Below are 23,405 nucleotides of genomic sequence, written 5' to 3'. Positions count from 1 at the left end.
TTGGCTCTGTGTGGCCCAGATTTCTGGACACCAGAGCCTCACTCCAAGCTGAGGCCCAAATCACAGGGAAGTCAGAAGCCACTGGGTTTTCTGGAAACTTGATTTTCACTTATTCTGCATTTGTTGTTTCCTTTCCTTATGCAGAAAAAGAAAAAAACCAAGGTGGGTGTAACAGGGTGAGTGGGTAGACAGCAGAGTGTGTTTGTGCATGTGTGTGTGTGTGACAGCATGTGTACCAGACTTGCCTCTTCCTTCACTGACCCCCACCTCGCCTTCCTGGGCCCAGGTCACAGCTAAGGGTGTGGACCAATGTTAGCTAACACTGGCCAGGTGAAGGCTACGGGTCAGGCACTCTTCCAGGTGCTTTCCATGGATATGCTCAATCCTCACAACAACCCCATGACATTGGTACTGTTATCCTCCCCACTTTCAGAGAAAGAAAAGGTACAGATGGATCCCCTGAATTGTCCAAGTGTGGCAGAAGCAGCACTAAGAGCCCAGGCAGTCTGGCTCCAGAGTCTGCCCTGAACCACCATGCTCACCTTTCATATGAGGGAGGAAGAGGATGGCCAACCAGTGAAAATGGGCCTGATATGGGGGCTCTTGCAAAAACCAGGAGCACCCCTTCTTTCTCAGAAGTGCTAAGCAGGGCTTGATTCTTTGGGGGGGGGAACAGCAACTGTTTGTGTTTCCCAGGGTACAGTGAGACAGGTGTGTGCGGGTTTCCATGGAGAGAGTCTTGAGATGCCAGGTGCTTGCTCTGGAGGCAGGACTGCTCCTTCTCCCTCCTTTCCGTTCCCTGCCTCCTCCCCACTCCTCCTGTTTCCTTAGCCTGCTCTGTAGGGGATGACAGAGGATGCCCAGAGAGGCTAAGTCACGACCAGGGCTCTCGTTCCAGGTGAAGCTTGTTCCACATCCCTTTCTAGGAAAGCAGCCTCTCCATAAGCCTGCTCCTCAAAGCCATGGAACCCAACAGACCTGTGTCCAGGTAGCAGTGGAGAAAGGGAAAGAGAACTTCACCCTCACAGCCCCAGAGTTGCTGATCAACTTGACTGGTTTAATGGGGAATGAGAACTACTTGGACAGCTTCCCCTCTTGGGGTCTTGGGAGGTTGCTATGATCCATTGATTCACCAGGGCCTCAGTGTCCTGATTATAACCACTTTGTTATGAGGACACCATTGCTAAAGGTGACCATGTGTGGTAAGAGCATCTCAGGGACCTCAGAACAAAGCTTTCATCTGGGACCAGCGGCATTGTTTCCTTTGTGTGGTTTTGGAATTCAGAAGTACAGTTGTTTAGCAACTCAAATCCCCTCCTATATCCCAGCTCCATGTACCCCATAACCTTTCCCTTGTCCCCAGGGCCGATAGTGATGACTAACCCTTTCAGAATTTTGGTTTGACCGCTCAGAGTGCCGTACAGAGATGACTGACCTTTGGGCATCCTCGGGCCCATGAGGTAGTTAGCCACAGGCCTTCGGATGAGGTTTGGCATTAGTGTTTTATGGTGGTGCCTGGAAGGATCTACCATAGAGGTCCTCTAAGCGTTGACGCTGGTGCAGACCAGAGCTGACACTGATCAAACACCTACCATGCAGCAGGCGCTGTGATAGGGGTAAAACATACATTGTTTTCAGTTACAACAGTATCTACAAGGTGGGCGCTATGACTATTCCCCTTTTATAGATACTTTACAAGTATTCAGAGAAGTGAAGAGACTTGCCAAAGAAACAACTAATGAATGGCGAAACTGGAAGCCACATTGATCTGCCCCCAAACCCATGTTTCTTGCCTTCACTGATCTGGTGCAGGCCCCTTACACTCCAAGACCTGTGTTTTCCAGACCCACACATGGGCCCAGAGATGTGTGCCTGGCAGGGGTGATTCATGGCCACACCATGGCCAAACCATATCCATAGGCACACATTTCCCCTCCAACTGTGACCCACAATTGCTCTAGGATCCTCACAGGCATCATTTGCTTGCACAAGACCCTTTGCTTGGAAGGTAGAGCAAGCCAGGGCTGTTGGGGCCTGCTGGGAGCCAAAGTTCTAGGAGCTGTTTCTGTAGGTCTGACCATTTGTGCAGTTCTAGATGAACCACATGGAAAGGCAGAAGGGGATTCAGAAACCGGTCCCATTGCTTTTTTGCTTAGAGAGATTCTGACTGCCGCATTGCTGTCTGCACTGCAGCCATGAGCCCCTATAACCTTGCCTTCCTCTGGCTTCCTCTGGTGGGGTGATGGCACCAACGAAGGGTGGCACAGCATGGCAGCCGCTCTCTGCTCTTTTTGTGTCCTCTTCACTTGCTTGAGCATGTCTTGCAAATATCCCTTACATTTGGGTAGCATCTTCAGTGTTTTTGCAGTAGCTCTGTATTCAGCCTCGCATGCGATCCCCACCAGAGCCCCATGAGAAAGGCCGAGCAGGTTCTGTTATCCGCATTAATGGGTGCGTTACGGGAGGCCAGAGAGGTCATTGCTCGTTTGTGAGGACAGGACTGGAATTTTAGCCCTGTGTTCTGACCTCTCACCCATTAATCGGAGTCCTTTTTTCAGTCTGTCCTCTGTGGTGTCGCAGAGGTTCCTTGGAGGTGCCTCCGTGGCTGCCACAGCTGATACAGGTGTGCTGAGGGAAAAGAGCTCTGCCCTCTTCATCAAGCGGAGAGGCTTGTTTTTAATGACGTGAGATACACTGGGCTTCTGGGGAAATTTAACTGGAACAGTGTTTCCATTTGAAAAAAAAAAAAAAGCCTAAAAATAATAGAACATCATTGTAGTGGATCGCACTACTTTTAACGTTCTTAGCGTTTTCACAGGTACTACCTACCTTGTCGAACCCTCCTAGCTCTACCATCAGGAGATAAGGACCTGAGGTCCAGAGAGACTTAGCATCTTACCCCAAGTCACACAGCTTGTTAGCGGCAGGCATGGAGCTTGAACTGAGGTTCAAGAGCTCCCAGCTCTGCTCTTTTCCTCTTCACTGGACGAAGCCGCTCCAGGAGGGAGGCTGCCTCCATGTGCCCGCTCAGCCTGTAATCCTTGCTTCCTTCCTGCCCCTTCCCTACTTCCCTCTTCTCTCCAGCCCATCATCTTCGTTTCGGACAGAGCAAACAGCAACAAGGAACTGGGTGTGGACCAGGAATCAGAGGAGGGCAGAGACAAAGCAAGCCCTGATAAGCCAGAGAAATCCCCACAGGTTTTTGAGCATGTGGCATGAATGGGGTGGCTAGCAAACAGTGGGGGCCTCTGGATTGGAGGGGCTGTATGGCGGGGTGTCCCTTTGATGTCTGCAGGTTTGGATTTATCCCAGTGACCTTTTCTCTCACCACGTTCTCCTAAAATTTGGGATGCTGCTTGGGCGAATGTCTTGAGGGGGTGGCAGCCACACCAAGCCAGTCCCAGGCCTGGGAAGGACAGGCTAAGCCTGCCCACTGGAGCCCCCAGCCAGGACAGCGAAGGAAAAGGAAGGCAGAGCCTAGGACACAGCTAGCTTGAGAGAGCCCAAGACAGAACAACTCCTGTGCCCTGGTGTCCTCGAGCTCTTGACAACGAGGGGATAAAGAATAGTAGCAGAAAAGGGATGGACATCTGCACTGGAGTCCTGTGGAGCCCAGGGAAGGGTATTAGATTGATGTGGGGAGAGGACGTCATATAAAGCTTTAGTGGAGATGAGGCTGAGGGACCAAAGTCCACAGATCGATTCAGGGCCACCTCCTCCATCGTGGAATGTCCATCGTGGAATGTCCTCCTCCATCGTGGCGTGTGGGCATCCTCTGAGGATTTGGCCTTGATGACAGAGGTGGCAGGAAGTACCAAAATGGTCTGGTCCCCTTTGTCCTTCTAGAGCTCATTTGGTTCGGATGGTCAAGCTCAAAACAGTGATGGGGGTGGGGAGAGAAGACCAAGGGGGCTGTCTACATGTCGGCATGGCTTATCTAACTCCTCTGGCTGGGATGTCTGGAGCGAAGGGTCGCTGGGCCTAGAGGATTGTCACTCCGGCTCACTAGGTTCAACTGAGAAAAGCCATTTGTCCTGTACCCAGCTCCTGCTGCCACCTAGGGCTGGTTTAGGCACTCTGGCTCCCTCAACCCGAAGGAACTTTCCTCGTGGGTCTGTCTGTCTCCCTGATCACTGTGAACCACTTTTCCTTTGTGCTTCCACAGCCACGGCCTGGCAACACCGGCCAAGAGACTGAGGAGCAGCAGCAGTTCCGGAACATTTTTAGGCAGATAGCAGGCGAGGTGAGTACCGCCAACCTGGACTCCTACAGAGGCTCCTCTCCTTGATTAGCTGCTCAGATGACCAGTTATTTCATTATTGTTCAGTAGGGGTCCTTCTGGCTTTTGGTGGAAACGGGGGATATGCATGTGTGCCACAGAAATCCACACACAAATCCTCAGGTCCTTGAGTTTAGACCAACATCCACTTGGGTGCCTCGGAGGCCTTTTTGCTCTAAGCTGCCCACTGTGGTCTGGACGCTGAGGGTGCTGTGTCTTCCTTGGAAAAACCCCAGCCTCCCATGACAGAATAGCACTGACAGGGACTTTCCCAACATGGAGAGCTGGGATTTGTTTTGCAAACCCTCTGTTCCATCAGCTATTGTCCCCTTGGACTGTCATTCTCTACTCCCTTCCTCCTCAGGATATGGAGGTCTGTGCAGATGAGCTCAAGAATATCCTTAACACGGTTGTGAACAAACGTGAGTGGCTCAGACTGTGTGTGGAGGACGGGCAGGCAATGAGTGTGTGTCCGGTTATCTGAAAGAAGCTCCTCACTCTTCTCCATACCTCCCAGATAAGGACCTGAAGACACAAGGGTTCACGCTGGAGTCCTGCCGTAGCATGATTGCTCTCATGGATGTATCCTTCCCGCCACCCTCCCCCCGCCCCATGCAGCCCCTGGGGGCCAAAGCAACAATGAGGGGTGCCCAGTGAGAAAGAGGGACCATTGGAGGAGGCACAGCTGGGCAGGACATTGGGTTGTAACCAGCCCCTAACCTCTGCCCTCACCTCAGGCCTGGGATTCTGCCTAAGGCCCTGCCCGAGCAAAAATGGTCCTTAGGAGACAGGCTCCTTGGGTTTTAGAGCAGACACTAACTTTGGCTGAGAAGGTGTGGAGGGGAGGGTTAAACCCCAGGACAGGACAGTGGGTAGGATATCTGGGGCAGAGCCTTCCCGTGAGGCGACCTTCCCTGTAGTCCCCTAGACCCCCCTTCCTTCCAACCCAGGGGGATTTCGCTATGTGTGCCCTGTAGCCCTGACCTCCTTCCTCCAGACAGATGGCTCTGGGAGGCTGAACTTGCAAGAGTTCCATCACCTTTGGAAGAAGATTAAAGCCTGGCAGGTGAGAAGAGAACGAAGCAAGGGAGTGAAAGAGGGGGTTAATTCAGGGGGTTACTATGTGACCTCTGTCCTGAAATTTTCTATTGCCAGAAAATTTTCAAACACTATGATACAGACCAGTCTGGTACCATCAACAGCTATGAGATGCGAAATGCAGTCAATGATGCAGGTGCTGGGGAAGCAAGTGGGTGGTGGGGATGTGGACTCGGGCTGGTGGAAGCAGGAACTGGAGGGTGGGGGCAGAAGGCCGCTAGGGGCCTACTAGCCAAAGGAAGGAGAAAGTGCTTCTCATCCCCCAGGCCAGAGTTGCTGAGAGGCAGGGAAAATAGAATGCGAGGCTAATCCTCAGCCTCCTTCATCCTCTCCCGTGCTGCCCCCTACAGGATTCCACCTCAACAGCCAGCTCTACGACATCATCACCATGCGGTATGCAGACAAGCACATGAACATCGACTTTGACAGCTTCATCTGCTGCTTCGTCAGGCTGGAGGGCATGTTCAGTAAGTGCAGGGGCTACCTTTCTGCACTCTTGTGCCCCTCCCCCCACAGTGACAGGAGCCGCAATAGGAATCTCAGCCTGATCATCTTCTAGTCTACTCCATCCAACAGGGTCTGAACAAAAGCACAGACTCTCTTTAAGCTCAGAACAGGCTGGCAAAGGGAGGATGATGGTTGATACTCGGCCCAGCAGATTTTTGTGCTGAAGGACAACACTTAGTACACAGTCCTCTTAAGAAAAGTTATAATACTGGAGGGGAAGGGACCCTTTAACTGGCCTCTGGCCTGTGCATTCTTCCACACAGGAGCTTTCAATGCATTTGACAAGGATGGAGACGGTATCATCAAACTCAACGTTCTAGAGGTAAAGCCTAATAGAAGCAGTACACTCACCACACGCCTTCAAATTCAGGGTGGAGGAATCAATGGAGGTGGAGGGATGGAACGGGAACGGAATGGAAAGGGAAGCTCAGCAGGGAATGTGGCTCGTAGGGAATGCGTACTGGGAGAAGGCTCCAACGGGGACTTGGATCCTAAAAGCTTTTAGGCTGGAAAATATACCTTTCTAGTAGAGATCGGAGAAGCATGCCATAAACCACTGCTTCTTAGAAAAATCTTCCCAGTGTTTGGCATGCTGGGGATGTCCCTTTCCCCCTACCCTATCACACCCTTAAGGTTGGGCTCTCTTTTCTTGTTCACATTCTGATCCTGGGACTTCCTCTTTCAGTGGCTGCAGCTCACCATGTATGCCTGAACCAAGCTGGCCTCACCCAAGGCCATACAGATCACTCAGGATTTCCATTTCATCCAATATAGCTACAGCCACTTACCTCAAAGGACACAGTAGCTGCACCTACCCACCCACCCCCCCCCCCCCCCCCGCAAGCCTCCAGGCGCCTCCTTGGTCTCTTTCCTCCACTCCCCACTCAGCCCCAGGGCATCTGTCCATCTGTCACGCCCACGCTGACCCTTCAGTTAAGGAACGAGGGAGAACAATTTTGTCCCTTTGCCAAATGGAGGCAAGTGTCTGTCTGCCTCAGGTAGTTGTAGCCCAGCTGAGAGGCTTGCTCAGAATCTGAGTGGCCTCAGTTCTGAAGGAAGTTCCTTAGCTTGCCCTAGGCTGTTCCCGGAAGCATTTGCCAATGGCACTCAGCATTTGCTGTGCTAGAGTCCTCCATCACCTTCATGTTGTCCCACTCATGGGACAGTAACCAAACTAGTACTTGGTTCTGATTGTTTCAGGATGGGCCCGCTCCGGGAAAAACTAGCTCAGTGGAAGAGGGCTGGATACTTTGGGCTGTATGACTCATAAGTTTGGCTGCATTCTGAAAAGAGTTGATCTAAATAAAGGCATGTGTATGGCTGGTTTGGTTGTGTTTTTGTTTTCTCACATTTAGCTATCAGCCAGAGCAGGGTTGAGTAGCTTCAAATCTTACACCCCTCTATCATGGAGAGAGCCCTTGTTTCAGAATACAATGATGGAAGACACCCAAACAAAACCTGGGCCCCGTGTTAACCATGCCTATTGGTATTTCTTGAATATGGGAATCACTCAGATACTTTCCAAGATCGATGAGGAAAGGAAGGGGAACAGCTGTTGGTGTACAGAATAGCAAGAATAAATGGGTCACCTTATAACTGGAGGGGCTGGTTACCTGAGTGTAACGAAACCATGATGTAGGTGCAGTTTTTTGGGGAGTTATGAGTGTCAGGCATACGACACTAGAATTCGACATGAGTATACACTACAAAGTGATCACCCCAAAATCTGCTTACCATCCATTACCCTACAAGCAACCCTCTTTCATACCTATCCCCTAGTGCCCCACCCCCTAAACCCCTTCCCCTCTGGTAACCACAGGTCTGTTTCTGTATCTGAGTTTTTGTGATTCCACATATGAGCAAAATCATACAGTATTTGTCTTTCTCCTTCTGATTTATTTCACTTAGCTTAATACTCTCAAGGTCCACCTATGTTGTTGCCAAGAGCAAGATTTCATTTTGTTTTTTTTTAAAGCTCAGTAGTATTCCATACATATACACCACATCTTCTTTATCCATGCATCCACTGATGGACATATAGGTTGTTTCCATATCTTGGCTATTGTAAAAAATGCTGCAGTGAACATAGGGGTGCATGTATCTTTTCCATAGTGGCTGCAACAACTTATAACCCACCGACTGTATGAGGGTTCCCTTTCCTCTACATCCTCACCAACATTTATTATCTTTTTGATAATAGCACAGAGCTGACAGATGTGAGGTGATAACTCATGGTGGTTTTTACATTTCCCTAATAATGAATGATGTTGAGTATCTTTTCATGTGCCTGTTGACCATCTGAATGTCTTCTTTGGAGAAATGTCTATTCAGATCATCTGCCCACTTTTTAATTGGGTCTTTTGTTGTGGTTGAGTTACCTGAGCTCTTTACATATTTTAGATCTGAACCCCTTACCAGATGTATAATTTCCAATTATGTTCTCCCATTTAGTAAGTTGCTTTTTTGTTTTGATGATGTTTCCTTCACTGTGCAGAACCTTTTTAACTTGATATGGTTGCACTTATTTTTGCTTTTGTTTCTGTTGCCTTTTGAGTCTGACCACAATAACATTACTAAGAGGATGTCATGGAGCTTACCACCTATGTTTTTTTTCCAAGAGTTTTATGGTTTCAGGTCTCAGATTCAAGCCTTTAATCTGTTTTGAGTTAATATTTGCATATGGTAGAAGACCATGGTCTAGTTTCATTCTTTTGCATGTGGCTGATCAGTTTTCCCACCACTATGTATTGAAGAGACTGTCCTTTCTCACTGTATGTTTCCACTTCATCAGAAATTAATTGCCCATATAGGTGTGGGTTTATTTCTGGGCTCTCATTTCTGCTGCATCGATCTGTGTGTCTGTTTTTGTGCTGGTACCATACTGTATGACTCCTATAGCTTTGTAGAATGGTTTGAAACCAGGAAGCAATGATACCTCCAGCTTGGGTCTTGTCAAGATTGCCTTGCATTTTGGGGTTCTTTTGTGGTTTCATACAAATTTTAAGATTGTTCTATTCCCTGAAATATGTCATTGGTGTTTTGATAGGGATTCATTAAAATCTATGGATTGCTTTGGGTAACATAAGCATTGTAACCATATTAATTCCTCCAATCCAGAAGTATTGAGTATCTATTTGTGTCTCCAATTTCTTTTATTAATGTTTTGTAGTTACCAATGTGTGTTTTACCTCCTTAGTTCAGTTTATTGCTAGGCATTTTATTCTTTTTGATGCAACTGTAAATAGGATTGTTTTCTGGATTTTTGATAGTTCATTATTACTGTTTAGCAATACATGTTTTTGTATATTGATTTTGTATCCTGCAACTGTACTGAATTTTTTATTCCAAGTTTGTGTTTTTTTTGTTTTGTTTTGTTTTTTTACAGGATCTTTAGGGCTTTCTACATATAATATCATGTCATCTGCAAATAGTGACAGTTTTACTTCTTCTTCTGATCTGGATGCATATCTTTTTCTCACCAAATTGTCTGGCTAGGACTTCTAATACTATGTTGAATAAAAGTGGTTAAGTGAGCATCCTTGTCCTGTTCCGGATCTTAGACAAAATGCTTGCAGCTTTTCCCCATTGACTATATTGTTATCATAAATGAATGTTGAATTTTGTCAAATGCTTTTTCTCCATTTATTGAGATGATCATGTTTTTATCCTTCTTTTTGTTAATGTGGTGAATGACACTGATTTACAGATGTTGAACCACCCTGTATTACTGGAATAGATCCCATTTGATCATGGGTATGATCCTTTTATTTTTTTTAAACTTATTTTTTTTTAACGCTTATTTATTTTTGAGACAGAGAGAGACAGAGCGTGAACGGGGGAGGGGCAGAGAAAGAGGGAGACACAGAATCGGAAGCAGGCTCCAGGCTCTGAGCCATCAGCCCAGAGCCCGACGCGGGGCTCAAACTCATGGAGCGCGAGATCGTGACCTGAGCTGAAGCCGGACACTTAACCGACTGAGCCACCCAGGTGCCCCTCCTTTTATTTTATTTTTTTAGTGTTTTATTTATTTTTAAGACAGAGAGAGACAGAGCATGAGTGGGGATGGGGCAGAGAGAGAGGGACACACAGAATCTGAAGCAGGTTCCACGCTCTGAGCTGTCAGCATAGAGCCCAGTGCAGGGCTTGAACCCATGAACTGAGATAATGACCTGAGCCAAAGTCGGACACTCAACCGACTGAGCCACCTGGGTGCCCCAATCTTTTTATTTGGGGGGGGGGATATGATTCCTTTTTAAAAATGTTTATTTTTGAGAGAAAGTGCATGCGCATGAGCATGAGTGGGGGAGGGGTAGAGAGAGGAGACACAGAATCTGAAGTGGGCTCCAGGCTCTGAGCTGTCAGCACAGAACCCGACCTGGGGTTCGAACCCACAAACTGTGAAACCATGACCTGAGCTGAAGTTGGACGCTTAACCAACTCAGCCTCCCAAGCACCCCAAGACATGATCCTTTTAATGTATTAATTCGATTTGCTAGTATTCTGTTGAGGATTTTTGAATATCTATTCATCAGGAATATTGGCTTGTAATTTTCTAGTGGCATCCTTGTCTAGTTTGGGCATTAGGGTAATAATGGCCTTGTAAAATGAGTTTGAGAGTGTTCCCTCCTCCTGTTTTTTGTTTGTTTTGAAGAATCTGAGAATTACTACCCATTCTTCTTAAAGAATGGGTATTAATTCTTCTTTGAATGTTTGGTAGAATTCACCACTGAAGCCTGGACTTTTGTTTGTTGGGAGGTTTTTGATTATTGATTTAGTTTCCTTACTAGTAACCAGTCTGTTCAGATTTTCTCTCTCTTCTTGATTCAGCATCGGTAGGTGGTATGTTTCTAGGAATTGATCCATCTCTCCCAAGTCGTCAAATTTGTTGGTGTTCATAGTCTCTTAGATTTATACTTCTGTGGTATCAGTTGCAATGTCTCCTCCCTTTCTTTCTGATTGTGAGTCCTTTTTTTCTTGGTGAGTGTGGCTAAAGGTTTGTCAGTTTTATCTTGTCAATGCAACAGCTCTTGGTCACTGACCTTTCTACTGCTTTGCAGTCTCTATTTCATTTATTTCCACTCTGGTATTTGTTTCCTCCCTCCTACTTACTTTGGGCTTTGTTTTTTTCTTTTTATACGTTATTTTAACTAGAACATTAGATTAGGATTTTTATTTTTCTTGAGGTAGGCCTGTGATGCATCCCACAGAATTTGGTAGGTCTTACATCTGTTCTCATTTGTCTCTAGGTTTATATATATATAAACCTAAGATATATATATATCATATATCTATATCATATATATATATCACATATATATGATATGTGATATATATATATGATATAGATATAGATATATATCTTTGATCTCTTCAATGACCTACTGATTGTTCAGCGGCATATTGTTTAGTGTCCCTATTTTTGTGTTTTTCCAGTTTTCTAGTTTTTCCAGTTTTCTTGTGTTTGATTTCTAGTTTCATACCATTGTAGTTGGAGAAGATGCCTGATAGGATTTCAATCCTGATTTCATTGAGACTTGTTTTGTTGCCTAGCTAATGACTGATCTTGGAGACTGTTCCATGTGCACTTGAGAAGGATGTGTATTCTGCTGCTTGAATGGAACGTTCTGTATGTATCTATTGAGTCCATCTGGTTGGGGCACAGCTGCTGCACAGGGAGGGTGGAACATGCCCAGCCCAGTTGCAGTGTACTCACCTGGCCCCTTTGTGGTGTGGCTGCTTGCACCGGTTCAGTGGCACACGGAGTATGCTCACCAGTGCTAGGAGGTTACAGGGTGAGCACCAAAAATGGTGCCCACCAGCTCTGTCACCAGCTGGTTAGAAGATTGCAAAAATGGCACCAGCCAGTGCTTCCATCCCCAGAGAAAGTCACTGCAGGTTCTTGCCTGTTTGCCACTTTAGGATTAGCAAGTGGGTCTCTCCCTCTGTCAGAGTCTAGGCACTTTTCAAATTATTTTTGCACTGGATCTCAGGATGAGTGGGTGGGCATGTGAGCCCTTGAACAGTAGATTCTTTGTTCCCTACAGTTCTATAGTCTCCCTGGACATAATCCCTGTTGATTTTCAACATCAGGTGTTTTGAGAGTCTGTCTTTCTGGTGCCAGACACAAGGGTCTGGGTGCCTAAAGTGGGGGCATACTCCCTTCACTCCTCAAGGGAAAGCTCTATTTTTCGGATCCCTTCCCAATAGTGGGTGGCTGTACCTCAGGTAGGATCCAGAGGGTGAATGAGTTTCTGCCTCTCCTACCTGTCTCAATGCATCTCTTGTATCTTTTCTTTTGGAGGTGCTGTTAATCTAGCCCTCAGGTCCTTTACAGAGGAAAATTATTCCCTCTATAGCTGTAAATTTGTTGTTATACCTGGGAGGAGGTGAACTCAGGGTCTTCTACACAGCCATCTCGAACCCCAGAGATGTAGTTTTAATCTTGCTCTTCCATTAACTAACTAACCTGTTTTACGACCTTGGACAAATCCATAAATGTAGCTGTTTGCGAAACTTATCTGGATCGTGGTCTGTGGCGTATCTATAACCATCTTGTGTTTCCCACCCAGTTTTCTTCTTACTGTCTATTCCAACATGGAAAAGAAAGGGTGGGCTATTAATATCCAGATAAGGTAGCAAAAGTAAACAATTAGTAAAAGTACTTTATTTTCCTCTTGTATTTGCTTTATATCTTGCTTTACAAAGTTATGAAGTTCACAGCTTTATACCAAAATGTAAGAAGGCTAAGCTATTTGCTTATAAACATTTTTGCAGTCAAATGTCATCTGATTTCATTCTTCTAATCCATATTCAATATATAAAAAAATTCAGAGACCAAGGGTACTGGAGCAGCTCTAGGGCATATATTTCTCTTAAGCAGGAGAAAGATCTTCAACAGCCTTTCCTCCTTAACTTCCTCCCCCACTGATTCAACTGGGCTACGGCCTTGAATTTAGGGCAAAACTAGGAGTCAGTTGTCATGTGACCCAGCAGGGCCACAGACTTGGGGGCTGGAGGTGAGGTTAGAGGTTACTGTCTGGTAAGCACTATGTTTGGTTTACACCAAGATTTCACATCCACTTGCATGTGGAACTCATACAACCCAAACCACCTCCATCATGGCTTCTATCATATCCATTAGACGGCTTCTCTGAAATCCTGAAAATCGTGATCATTTGGGGCAGGGATGAAATCACAATTTTACCCATGTGGCAGGCATGGCCTTTGTATGTAACAGTTTTAGGAGGTCTCCTTTTGGTAGCAGAAACAAAATTTTTAAGTATGCGCATACAAATTATAGTGATTTGAGCAAACCAAGAGGATATGTGCTGTTTAAATCCCACTTCACAAGATACTTTGATCTCCCCTCCGATGAATTCTTTTCCATAAAATATACTGTACCATTCCACTAAGTGTTGTATACCTACTCCCACCACATTGTCCACATACCTACTCACTAAAGTTGTCTACTGTATACAATATCCCAAAACAAAAACAAAAAAGCTCCCTCTGTTAGACAAACAATCACGTGAACAGCGATAATATTGCCTATAAATTACAGGAAGGTCAGGAGCTAAACACTCAACTGCTCACTTCTGAGGCAGAAAAATATTTTCCCCACAAAAGTAGGACTGTAGTAGCAATGGCGTTTCCTCAGTTTCAAGTAACATCAGTTGGAGATAATTCTTTGCTCTTAGGTGCTTAACTGCTTTCTAACTGAGTAGAGGAGTGCCAAAATAAGTTTTGAACCTGATTAAAAACTCTAGGATAGAACTTGAAGTGACTGATAGCTTGTCATAACAAGCTGCCATTAAAACGCTAGCATAAGCACACAAAAGGACTGATAACCACAGTTTTCTTGGCTTCTAGCCGTTAGAAGTAGGCACAGGCAATTAAAGATAACATTCTAAAAATGGCCTCCAACTCCTTACAAGAAATGAGTTGGGTTTTGTCAGGTCATGTTAACACCTTCCTTCATTAAGCACTAAATACCAAGTCAAGGCAAAATCCTGAGCCACCCCTCTTCTCTAAGTGAAGACAGAGGGCTAGCACCAGTTAAGACACTGTAAAAGACAAAAAAACAGTCAAAGTTCTGCATACCTTTCAAGACCCCTAAAAGTAATAACACCACCATAAGCAGCCAAGATGCTTATGGTGCCTTTATTTCTAAACAGAGGGCTCAAATAGTGCACTTAGGATAACACACTAACCTGCAATAAAAGAATTTCACACATTCTTGAAACAAAGACATTATTACCATGACCTCAAATTGTGTGTGTGTGTGTGTGTGTGTGTGTGTGTGTGTGTGTGTGTGAAATGAGGAAAAGCATTACAGGTATAGGTGCCCACGCGCATACACACGTCCAAGGAACATTCACCCTGCACACACAACGGCAGATAGACTATGCACAATTCTACCAAAATTAAACCCAAATCAGTTGTTACTGATTCTATCATACCTTCAAAGGTTCCCCACGATTGCCCAACACCTCACATATCCCCTTCCTGCTGTCCAAAGGCTCCACCACGCTCATCTTTTCAGACATGTCCTCAGGCAGGACAGAAGAGCACCTACGCGTAACAGAGTATGCAAGACTGTCTTAACACACTGACCAATCAACACAGAAATGCAGCTTCACGACAGCCCTGAATAAAATGCCAGGTGTAGTAATAATTTCTGACAGCTTTCCTGGGAAAACCCCCTTCCCAAACCCACATGACAGCCTGGCTTCCCTGCTCATCCGTACAGGAAATGAGGAGGAGAGGTAAGAAAGCTTCTTAATCGCATACAGAAACGGCACAAATACATTTTATGCAAGAGAATCTTCTCCTTTCTCTCTCAGGTATCATGCAAACATCAACAGTCTGGTCAAAAAGTCTTCCTATTCACAAGGATAGAAGTAAACAGCTTTTGGGGCCATTCGTTATTTAGTAGTAGCTCTTAGATTAGCTTTTTTTTTTTTTTTTTTTGGATCCAGTAAGAACCCCTGGAGCTCTTCCTGGAAAAAAAGAACACATACTTGCGTACAATTTCATACCCTCTTGAAACCTATCCATGAATGCTTCATGAAGTCCCCCAGCCCTAGAGCTTGAGTGAAGACATGTGAGTAGGTGTGTGTGTGCACTAAAAGGGGTGGAGATAAACCTGTATGCTACGCGATCCTAGAAAACAGCAGGTGTCACATCCCGAAGCCTGGTATGTGGCACTGAGCTCTTCTCCCTTCTACCACTCTGAAGAATCTTTCAGAGTTTTGAGAATCCAGAAACAAAAGGCTAGAAAGCAACACTTCTATAGCTTCTCTCAAGAGTCCAGAGAAAATCCAGAAACAAAGCAGCCTCACTAGGCTTTGTTAATTTGTCTGCTCTCAGTGGACAAGTAGCGTCTTCACCCTCACCATGCTCCGCTCTTCTTGGCCAGCTACGGGGAAGGTGAAGGCAAGACACCAGTTCAGAAATAAGTCTCTAAGAAGCCTGCTTGAGCCCCTCAAGACTGTATTCAGATGCTTTATCCTAACTCCCCCTTCTTGAGTGCTGCAGGTGGGTGGAGAGCACCCCAGGGGCCCAGAGGAAGCATTTGATGGCTGCCAACAGTCTGGGCGCAGCTAGATAGTGGAGGAGAAAGGGATTTGTAATGGAGCAAACTAAAAGGCTGCAAACCCACAGCAGGACTGGCAAGTCAAAAACTGGAAAAGGAGATCTACACCTCCAGTTCAAACAGCCTGACAATACCTGCAGCAGTGAGTGCCTGGGTCTAACAGCAAAATTCCAAGGTAGATGTTGGGTCTGTGCACTATCTTGAACTGAGTACTCTTATCACAACTTGAACAGAGGTTCGAAAGGAAGTGCTATCTGTGAGGACTTGTCATTATGTGATCTGCTGAGTTCCTAAAATTACAGCAGAGCAGTCGCTCTAGCCGTTAATAATCTACGTGTGTCCCTTTGAGATTTAAAGCTAGCTCTGTCCATCTACAAAGCAAGAGGATATTGAAACACACTGCACATAATCGTTAAGAAAGGAAACTAGTTGCTTCTAATTTAAATACCCAGTTATTAGAACTAAAAAAATTAAAACTGATCCTAAAAATCTAGCATTTGAACAAACTTGTACTTAAAAAGCCGGACTATGGGTTTAAACCATCATAAGAACGTAAACTAAAACTTGCAAACTGAAATCAAGAAACGACTACATATTAATCATATGGGTCAAACTGAGTAGCCAATTAAGATCTGTATTTTTAATAAACATCTGGAGAATACTAGTAGCATAGATGACTATATTCCATGCTGTCTCAGAGAAGTATGGTTCCCTAAAATCTGTTTAAATCGGACAAACCTCCAGTAAGAACTTAAAGTGTAACTATCATCCCATAGAGCTGCCCAGACTTATGTTAGTGGTAAGCCTGGCTGGTAACAACTTTCTCCTTCCCTGCTTCTCTGGGGAAGGGAAGATTGTGGCCTCTGTGAGGGGCCGATGTGAAATTAGTTCAATTAATAACTTCCCAACATGGGAGGCAAAAAGCTTCATGAATCAATTTTGCTGTCATCCTCAGCATGTCGTTCAATGTGTCCTGCAGCATCCTAGGGATAAAGGGAAAAGAGCCCATGAGAGAAAAGTTGATAGTAAGACCAGAGACAGTTAAAGCCAAGGAGAGCTTCATGGGCACATTCTAAGATCCACACATTAAAGGTACCTAGGACCCAGGACTTTGCTAACTTACATGAAAACATGCACTTCAAGATGAGTTCTTATCTTATACAAGAGCACTGTAACAAACTTCTAGGTTCAGTTATTGGATTTGAAACATTTGAAAACATTCTCTTTGGGCTCTTTCTCAAAAACTACCTAATTCGGGGCGCCTGGGTGGCTCGGTTGGTTAAGTGTCCGACTTCGACTCAGGTCATGATCTCATGGTCCGTGAGTTCGAGCCCCGTGTCGGGCTCTGTTCTGACAGCTCAGAGCCCGGAGCCTGTTTCAGATTCTGTGTCTCCCTCTCTCTATGCCCCTCCCCTGTTCATGCTCTGTCTCTGTCTCAAAATAAATAAACGTTAAAAAAAAAAATTTTTAAAAAAACAAAAAACTACCTAATTCATCATCTGAAACCTCATTAAGCTATTCCTCAAATCTCTGAATAATAATAATAAAAAGGAAAATCTCTCCCTATTTATTCCAATTCTCAACATTCTAATAAGGCAAAAAAGGTTTGCCTGCTCTGAGCAGTCGAATAGACCCCAGGTCGGCCTCAAGTCCCATTCAGGTACCTGTTTAGACCCTTTCCTAGCGGTGAAAAAGGCATCACAGTTCTTCCAGCGACATTTCAGAGTTTGAAAGTTTGGATTCGTATGGTCAGTGAGCAAATGTTGTTTTAAATGATCCACAACGCCAAATATCAGAGAGCAACCATGCCACTGGAAAGAGAACAAAAAGGAAAGTTAAAAAGTGTACAGGAAGCATGCAACTGCGATTAGAAAGCCCCTCACTTGTATCCTATAAGTTTTGGGCAAAAAAAAAAGCCATCCCCTTAGGCTTTATTCTTAGATAGAAAATGCAACAAAGCCAGAGGCACCCACATTAATTAACAGTATCATGAGGAGCCTTGAAAAGCCTGGAAAGTCTTGACACTGTGTGATATTGAGAAGGCAAAGCACTAAGACAGCTGTATCGTTAAGAGAGATAAGGGAAAGGTTAGCAAAAATTGACAGACAACTTATCATAAAATTCAGTTTACACCACACTTATTTTTTTTACCTTGCCATCACAGAATGAGTTCCTTAGTCTACTTATTTAAAAAGACTAAGAGCTCTCTGTAATACTGAAGGGGCTGTTTCTAACAATTCTAAGAACTGCTGATTTATAAACTTGAAAATAAAAATGTCTGATAAAACTACGTTGCTATGGAAGCCTGACTTTACTCAGAATCTTTATCACTTGAATCACAATCTTGTGTCTTTTTTTAAATTCTAATTTTACTATAAAATATGTGGCTCAGGGGTAAATGTGGCTCAGTCGATTAAGCATCTGACTTCGGCTCAGGTCATAATCTCTCTGTCTGTGGGTTTGAGTCCCCACTTCAGCCTCTGTGCTGACAGCTCAGAGCCTGGAGCCTGCTTCGGATTCTGTGTTTCCCTCTCTCCCTTCCCCCGCTCACAGTCTCTGTCTCTCAAAAATGAATAAAAACGTTAAAAAAATTTTTTTTAATAATAAATAAATGTGGCTCAATTCTCAATTTCACTTGTTAGTCAGAAAGCATACAGACTCTGTCTTGCTATTTATCCTACAAGCCTGCTTATCATAAATCTTACAATTCTAATTCTAACACGTTCATTTATTTTTTATTTTTTTTTTTGTTTTTATTTTTGAGAGAGACAGAGTGTGAGCAGGAGAGGGACAGAGTGAGGGAGACACAGAATATGAAGCAGGCTCCAGGCTCTGAGCTGTCAGTACAGAGCCCAATCTAAAAATGGAGGGTGTCAATTTCATTCCATCAATTCTACAAAGCATGTTAGGGTATTGGGAGGGGGGAATTTCAGCCATAAACGTTTCTTTGATCACTACTAATATTAGAATTGCTGAAACAAATTAAGGCCTATAAGGAACAATGTAAAAGTTTGGAGCTCCCACCCCAAAATAAAAACCAGGTAATTTAGCCTAGGCAATGGAAGTTTAAAACCTTCCAGAATACAAATTTTTATTGGCCTATTCCTCAAAAACCAATGTGGACACAAATCAAACTATTAATACAAGTAATCCCTGTATAAGCTAGTAAGCAGGTCACAAAAATAAACACTTGGCACTCATTTTGTAAATAGTTGATCCTTAAACAACATAGGTTTGAACTGCGTGGATCCACTTATACATGAACTTTTATCAATAAATACAATATAGTACTATAAATGTATTTTCCTTATGATTTTATCTTATTTACTTATTTAAATACTCTCCACACCCAATGTGGGGCTCGAACTCACAACCCTGAGATCAGGAGTCACATGCCCTACCAACTGTGCCAGCCAGACACTCCTTCTTACATTTTAGTAATATTTTCTTTTTTCTAGCTTACTATATTGTGAGAATACAGTCTGTAATACATATAACATACTAAATATGTGTTAATTGACTGTTTATGTTGTCAGGAAGGATCAACAGTAGGCTATAAGTACTTAAGCTTTGGGGGAGTCATAAGTTATATGCAAATTTTCAGCTGTATGGAGTTTGGTGCCTCTATAACCATCTGCACTGTTCAAGGGTCAACTGTACTCTTGACATTTTTGTAAGCATGTACTGATTTTATAATAAACAAAAACCACCAAAGAAATAACCTGGGTGGATGATACATAAACATACCTCATATCTAATCTTAAAATAGATTATTCATGAAAGAAGTATGGAAGTATTTTATGTACAGTTTTAACTTTTTTAAATCATTTTTTTCAAATGTTTCTTGAGGATGCCTGGATGGCTCAGTCAGTTAAGCATCTGACTTCGGCTCAGATCATGATCTCACAGTTTGTGAGTTCGAACCCACCATCAAGCTCTGTGCTGACAGCTCAGAGCCTGGAGCCTGCTTCGAATTCTGTCTGTCTCTCTCTCTCTCTCTCTCTCTCTCTCTCTCTCTCTCTCTGCCCCTCCCCCGCTCACTCTGTCTCTCAAAAATAAACATTTAAAAATTTTTAAAAATAATAAAAATAAATGATAAAAATATATTTTTTAATGTCTATTTTCGAGCACGCACACACAGACACACACACAGACACACACACACACACACACACACACACACACACACACACACGAGCGGGGGAGGGGCAAAGAGAGAGGAAGACAGAGTATCTGAAGCAGTCTGTGCTGATAGCACAGAGCCCAATATAGAGCCCAAACTCATGAACTGTGAGATCATGACCTGAGCCAAAGTTGGACGCTTAACTGACTGAGCCACCCAGATGCCCCTATGTACAGGTTTTAAAAATAAGCTTCCTTGGCCTACAGCAGGAGGCATAAAGTAGACACTCAAATATAAAAATGCTTAATTGATGATGATGAAGATGTATAAATTAGCCTAGGGTTAAACAACTCCTAAGTCTGGTCATAAGAACAGTTTCACTCCTTACCCAACAGCGGTAATTCTGCATCAGATTCAGCCTCACAGCTTGAATACTGCCATCATAACAGCCAGTGTAAATCTGGGGGAAAGAAAGGTTTATCCTATCAGACCAAAACAACACACAAAAAACAACTACTCAATATTCCAAAAATACGTGTCAAAAGCTCCTTGTACCAGCTACAAGAAAATAAAAACCTAAACCAAACCCAGCCCCGGAGTACAACAGTGGGGAAGTATCTTCTAGTATAGATACTTTGAAGCCTTGCTCCTTCCAGAATGCTGGCTGAGAGCATAAGTGGCAGGGCTCAGAGGCACCCACTTACATTGTAACTGGTCCACTCTGGCTACTGGACATTGTATGCTACCTCGGGCATAATATATTAGCCGTCTGTGTTTCACTGGAACAAAGGGTTCTAAGGCTCAGAGTCTGAAAAACACCCATTCTGGTCCAACCACATAATTTAAAAATAAAATAAATCAAGGCTTAGCAGGGTTAAATGAGTTAGCTTCTACTTTTAGGTCTGCTTTCACTATGCCATACTGGCCTAATTTCCTGACTCTATTCCAATGTTCTGTTCGGATCATAATGTCTCTGGAAAAAGCACCACTCAATTTTTGGGGGAAACATTTTAAACTTATATTCTGTTTAATGGTGTTATCAGATTCTTATTGTAGTTATTTTAGCTATTAATAGAAAAGGGAATATTCAACAATGTCACTGGGTTACTTCTCGATAATAGCATGCCAAAAGAAAGAAAGGCATTCAATATCAGAATGCCTACCAGAAACGTGTCATTTTTGGAAGTGATAAATAGTAATATTACTATCAGTTTGTAGTTTTTAGTAATAAGCATATTCAAAAGCAAATATGTAACATGGCTAATAACACTCACCATACTTTTATGGATGGTCATACACATAATCATGTCTTTGTGTCCTCCATAAACTTGCAATCGATCATGGGACTTAGGTGGAGGAAAAAAATAGAGAATTAAGGTTATTTATACCCTGTGGGTAATAAGCATAATCCCTGGAGGCCTCTGGCAGGTTTAGCACTAAGCTGAAGCACCAGTAGCATTTTCACAGAAACATAATCTAATGACAATCTTTCGAATTAAGTCTTCAAGGGAGGAGCTGGTAACTGGAAATGAGAAAACTAACTTCTGTGCAATGTCAAAGTCTAAACCTGAAATTGCACACCAAGAGAACTAGACAGGTTTTAGAGACTAACTCTGCTCTCCAAAAACCATTTTAGTATTGACCTCTGTGAGCCAGACCATGTCTTTCAGAGCAGTGTTTCTGACAGTCCAAGGATCATCTGCTTCATAATTATCTAGAGGGCCTGTGAAAAATGCAGATTCCTGGGTCCCACCCCAGCCTTACTGTATTAAAAATAATAGCAATAACAATAACAATAATAATTCAACACCCAACCCAAACAGGCCTATTCCCCAAATCATTCAAGCAAAATACTGGATCTAAATTCTACCTGTAATTCATAGACACGAACAAATTTATCCAGGCAAGCAGTCACCATCACTTTCCCTAGGATATTCACCACAGTCACTGCATGATTGTGACCTTTATAGATCCGCACAAGCTCACCAGTCTGCATCAGAAAAGAGACAAGTCACTAGACTGACTTTCCAGATTCCTTCTGACTTTTGAGATTTATGATTCTATTATTCCAAGTCGTAATTCTGAGCCTACTTGTACACAACGTAGCTGTACTGATTTTAACAGCTCAGGTACCTGCATAAGCATTTATTACAATATACATATATAATATGCATGAAATGTATCCTGATGGAGAGAACCTACTGTCACACAAAGAGAAGGGCTACAACTCTATCTGTATGTATTTTATAGGTTTTAAAGAATTTTCACTCTTATCATTTTGTTGTGTCTGGACAAGTCGCTGAGGTTGCAGTATCCCCAGGTTTATAGACCGGGCACTGAGCGTCAAAGAGCTGCCTCTATGACCTGAGCAGAATCTCTCAGCTGTTTTTATTTGTTCTATTTTAAACTACGTATCACATCCACTTTCTCAGAGCCTCAGATGCTCAATTTATCTCAGGTTTAAATGAGACAAACTAAACCTTACGTAAACTTTGAATCTGTCCCCCATTAAAAATTTTGAAGAGGCCATTGAGGAGGGCACCTTTTGGGATGAGCACTGGGTGTTGTATGGAAACCAATTTGTCAATAAATTTCATATATAAAAAAAAAATAAATAAAAACTAAGTGAAATAAAAAAAAAAAATTTTGAAGAGGCCAGAATTTCTCAAGTGCTCACTATCTTCCAAGAGCTTATGCAGGTAGGGATTATTATTAAGCTTTTCAATATAAATATTGAGCTTGCAATATAAAAGGCAAGAGGTCTGAGGAATCCTTCAAGGTTTAATCTTCATTCCATTAAAGATTTCTTTACACCAACACAACCTACATGAATGTTGTGCGCGTGGACTGACTGATCGCTGGAGCCACTGAACACAAGGTCATTCACCACCTTAAAGAAAAAAATTCATTGAGTTACATTTGGTAAAAGGTTCTGAGCCTTCTCTGTAATTTGTAATGCACACTGTTGAATTCTAATTTCCAACCCACTCTGAGATGAGCATCAACTAGATATAAAACACTAAGTTCCTCAAATTTTCTGAAATGAAACTTAGGGCCTACCACCAGGTACTCTGATGAAGTGACAATGTATTATTGGGTTTGTTACCTCGTCAGAACGATTGTGAAACTGCCTAGAAGGACTTCACAGTGTATCTACATTCTATAATAAAATACACTGTTTCTCCATTAATATATTAATGTATTAAAATACAGTCCAACCCCAACCCCGCAAAAAAAAAAAAAAAAAAAAAAAAAAATACATCCCTTGGTCACCCAGGCCTAAAGAAAAGCACCGTAATCTCCTTGCTCTTTTCCAGATGATGTGCTGTAGATAAGGCATTAGATGACAAGACAAATGTCACTCAAATCCTTTTATTTGTGCCAACTGACTCCTGTTATCTTGCACTGTACTTGCCTTCATGCAAAGAATGGTTTTGCTGTGGCCCTCTAGGGTCCTGAGAAGGAGTCCATTCCGTGCATCACGGACACTAATGGTACAGTCATAAGATCCAACAACAAGCAGCTTTCGGGCACCTTCCTGAGCTGTGGCAAGACAGCTGACAGCCCGAGGGCCATGGCATTCAAAGATTTCAAGTCGTTTATTGTTCTGAAAAATAAGCCACCATTATATGAAATAAAAGCAGCTTGGCTGGTAAATATCAAAATCAACTCACCCAAATCACTACCTTGATTCAAACTACCTGTTAAGTTCTCATACCCCATGCGAATCTTTTAACTTCCCAACCTCTGCTATTCCCATTCCAACTCTCTTTGTGTCCATGACTCCCTCCTCCCCCATTCTA

At 43.5% G+C, this 23,405-nt stretch overlaps 2 protein-coding genes across 12 annotated transcripts in view; one reads left to right on the top strand and one right to left on the bottom strand.

Annotated features, from left to right (window-relative positions):
* CAPN3 (calpain 3) overlaps positions 1-7,208 on the top strand; it is a 49,945-nt gene extending 42,737 nt beyond the window's left edge. For 2 of the 5 annotated variants that reach the window (XM_003987244.6, XM_019832621.3), the window contains exons 15-24: positions 145-162; positions 3,085-3,198; positions 4,166-4,243; positions 4,644-4,701; positions 4,797-4,861; positions 5,277-5,345; positions 5,435-5,513; positions 5,728-5,844; positions 6,148-6,206; positions 6,570-7,208. In XM_003987244.6, coding sequence (XP_003987293.4) covers positions 145-162; positions 3,085-3,198; positions 4,166-4,243; positions 4,644-4,701; positions 4,797-4,861; positions 5,277-5,345; positions 5,435-5,513; positions 5,728-5,844; positions 6,148-6,206; positions 6,570-6,596 — 684 coding nt within the window. In that variant the 3' untranslated portion in view covers positions 6,597-7,208. The remainder of the gene's footprint in view (positions 1-144; positions 163-3,084; positions 3,199-4,165; positions 4,244-4,643; positions 4,702-4,796; positions 4,862-5,276; positions 5,346-5,434; positions 5,514-5,727; positions 5,845-6,147; positions 6,207-6,569) is intronic. The other 3 variants (XM_019832622.3, XM_019832623.3, XM_045059489.1) reach the window with 2 other exon arrangements.
* A 5,318-nt stretch (positions 7,209-12,526) lies between these two features.
* Positions 12,527-23,405, bottom strand: part of ZNF106 (zinc finger protein 106) — a 67,763-nt gene continuing 56,884 nt past the window's right edge. For all 7 annotated transcript variants that reach the window (XM_011283053.3, XM_045059479.1, XM_011283054.3 and 4 more), the window contains 7 exons: positions 23,018-23,209; positions 22,430-22,492; positions 21,473-21,592; positions 20,877-20,948; positions 19,991-20,062; positions 17,144-17,290; positions 12,527-16,462 (listed from right to left, as the gene is read on the bottom strand). In XM_011283053.3, coding sequence (XP_011281355.2) covers positions 16,406-16,462; positions 17,144-17,290; positions 19,991-20,062; positions 20,877-20,948; positions 21,473-21,592; positions 22,430-22,492; positions 23,018-23,209 — 723 coding nt within the window. In that variant the 3' untranslated portion in view covers positions 12,527-16,405. The remainder of the gene's footprint in view (positions 16,463-17,143; positions 17,291-19,990; positions 20,063-20,876; positions 20,949-21,472; positions 21,593-22,429; positions 22,493-23,017; positions 23,210-23,405) is intronic.

This window comes from Felis catus, chromosome B3, assembly GCF_018350175.1.
Source record: "Felis catus isolate Fca126 chromosome B3, F.catus_Fca126_mat1.0, whole genome shotgun sequence".
NCBI lineage: Eukaryota > Metazoa > Chordata > Mammalia > Carnivora > Felidae > Felis > Felis catus.
Note: the sequence above shows the minus strand (reverse complement) of the source record. Positions and strands in the feature narration are given on the sequence as shown.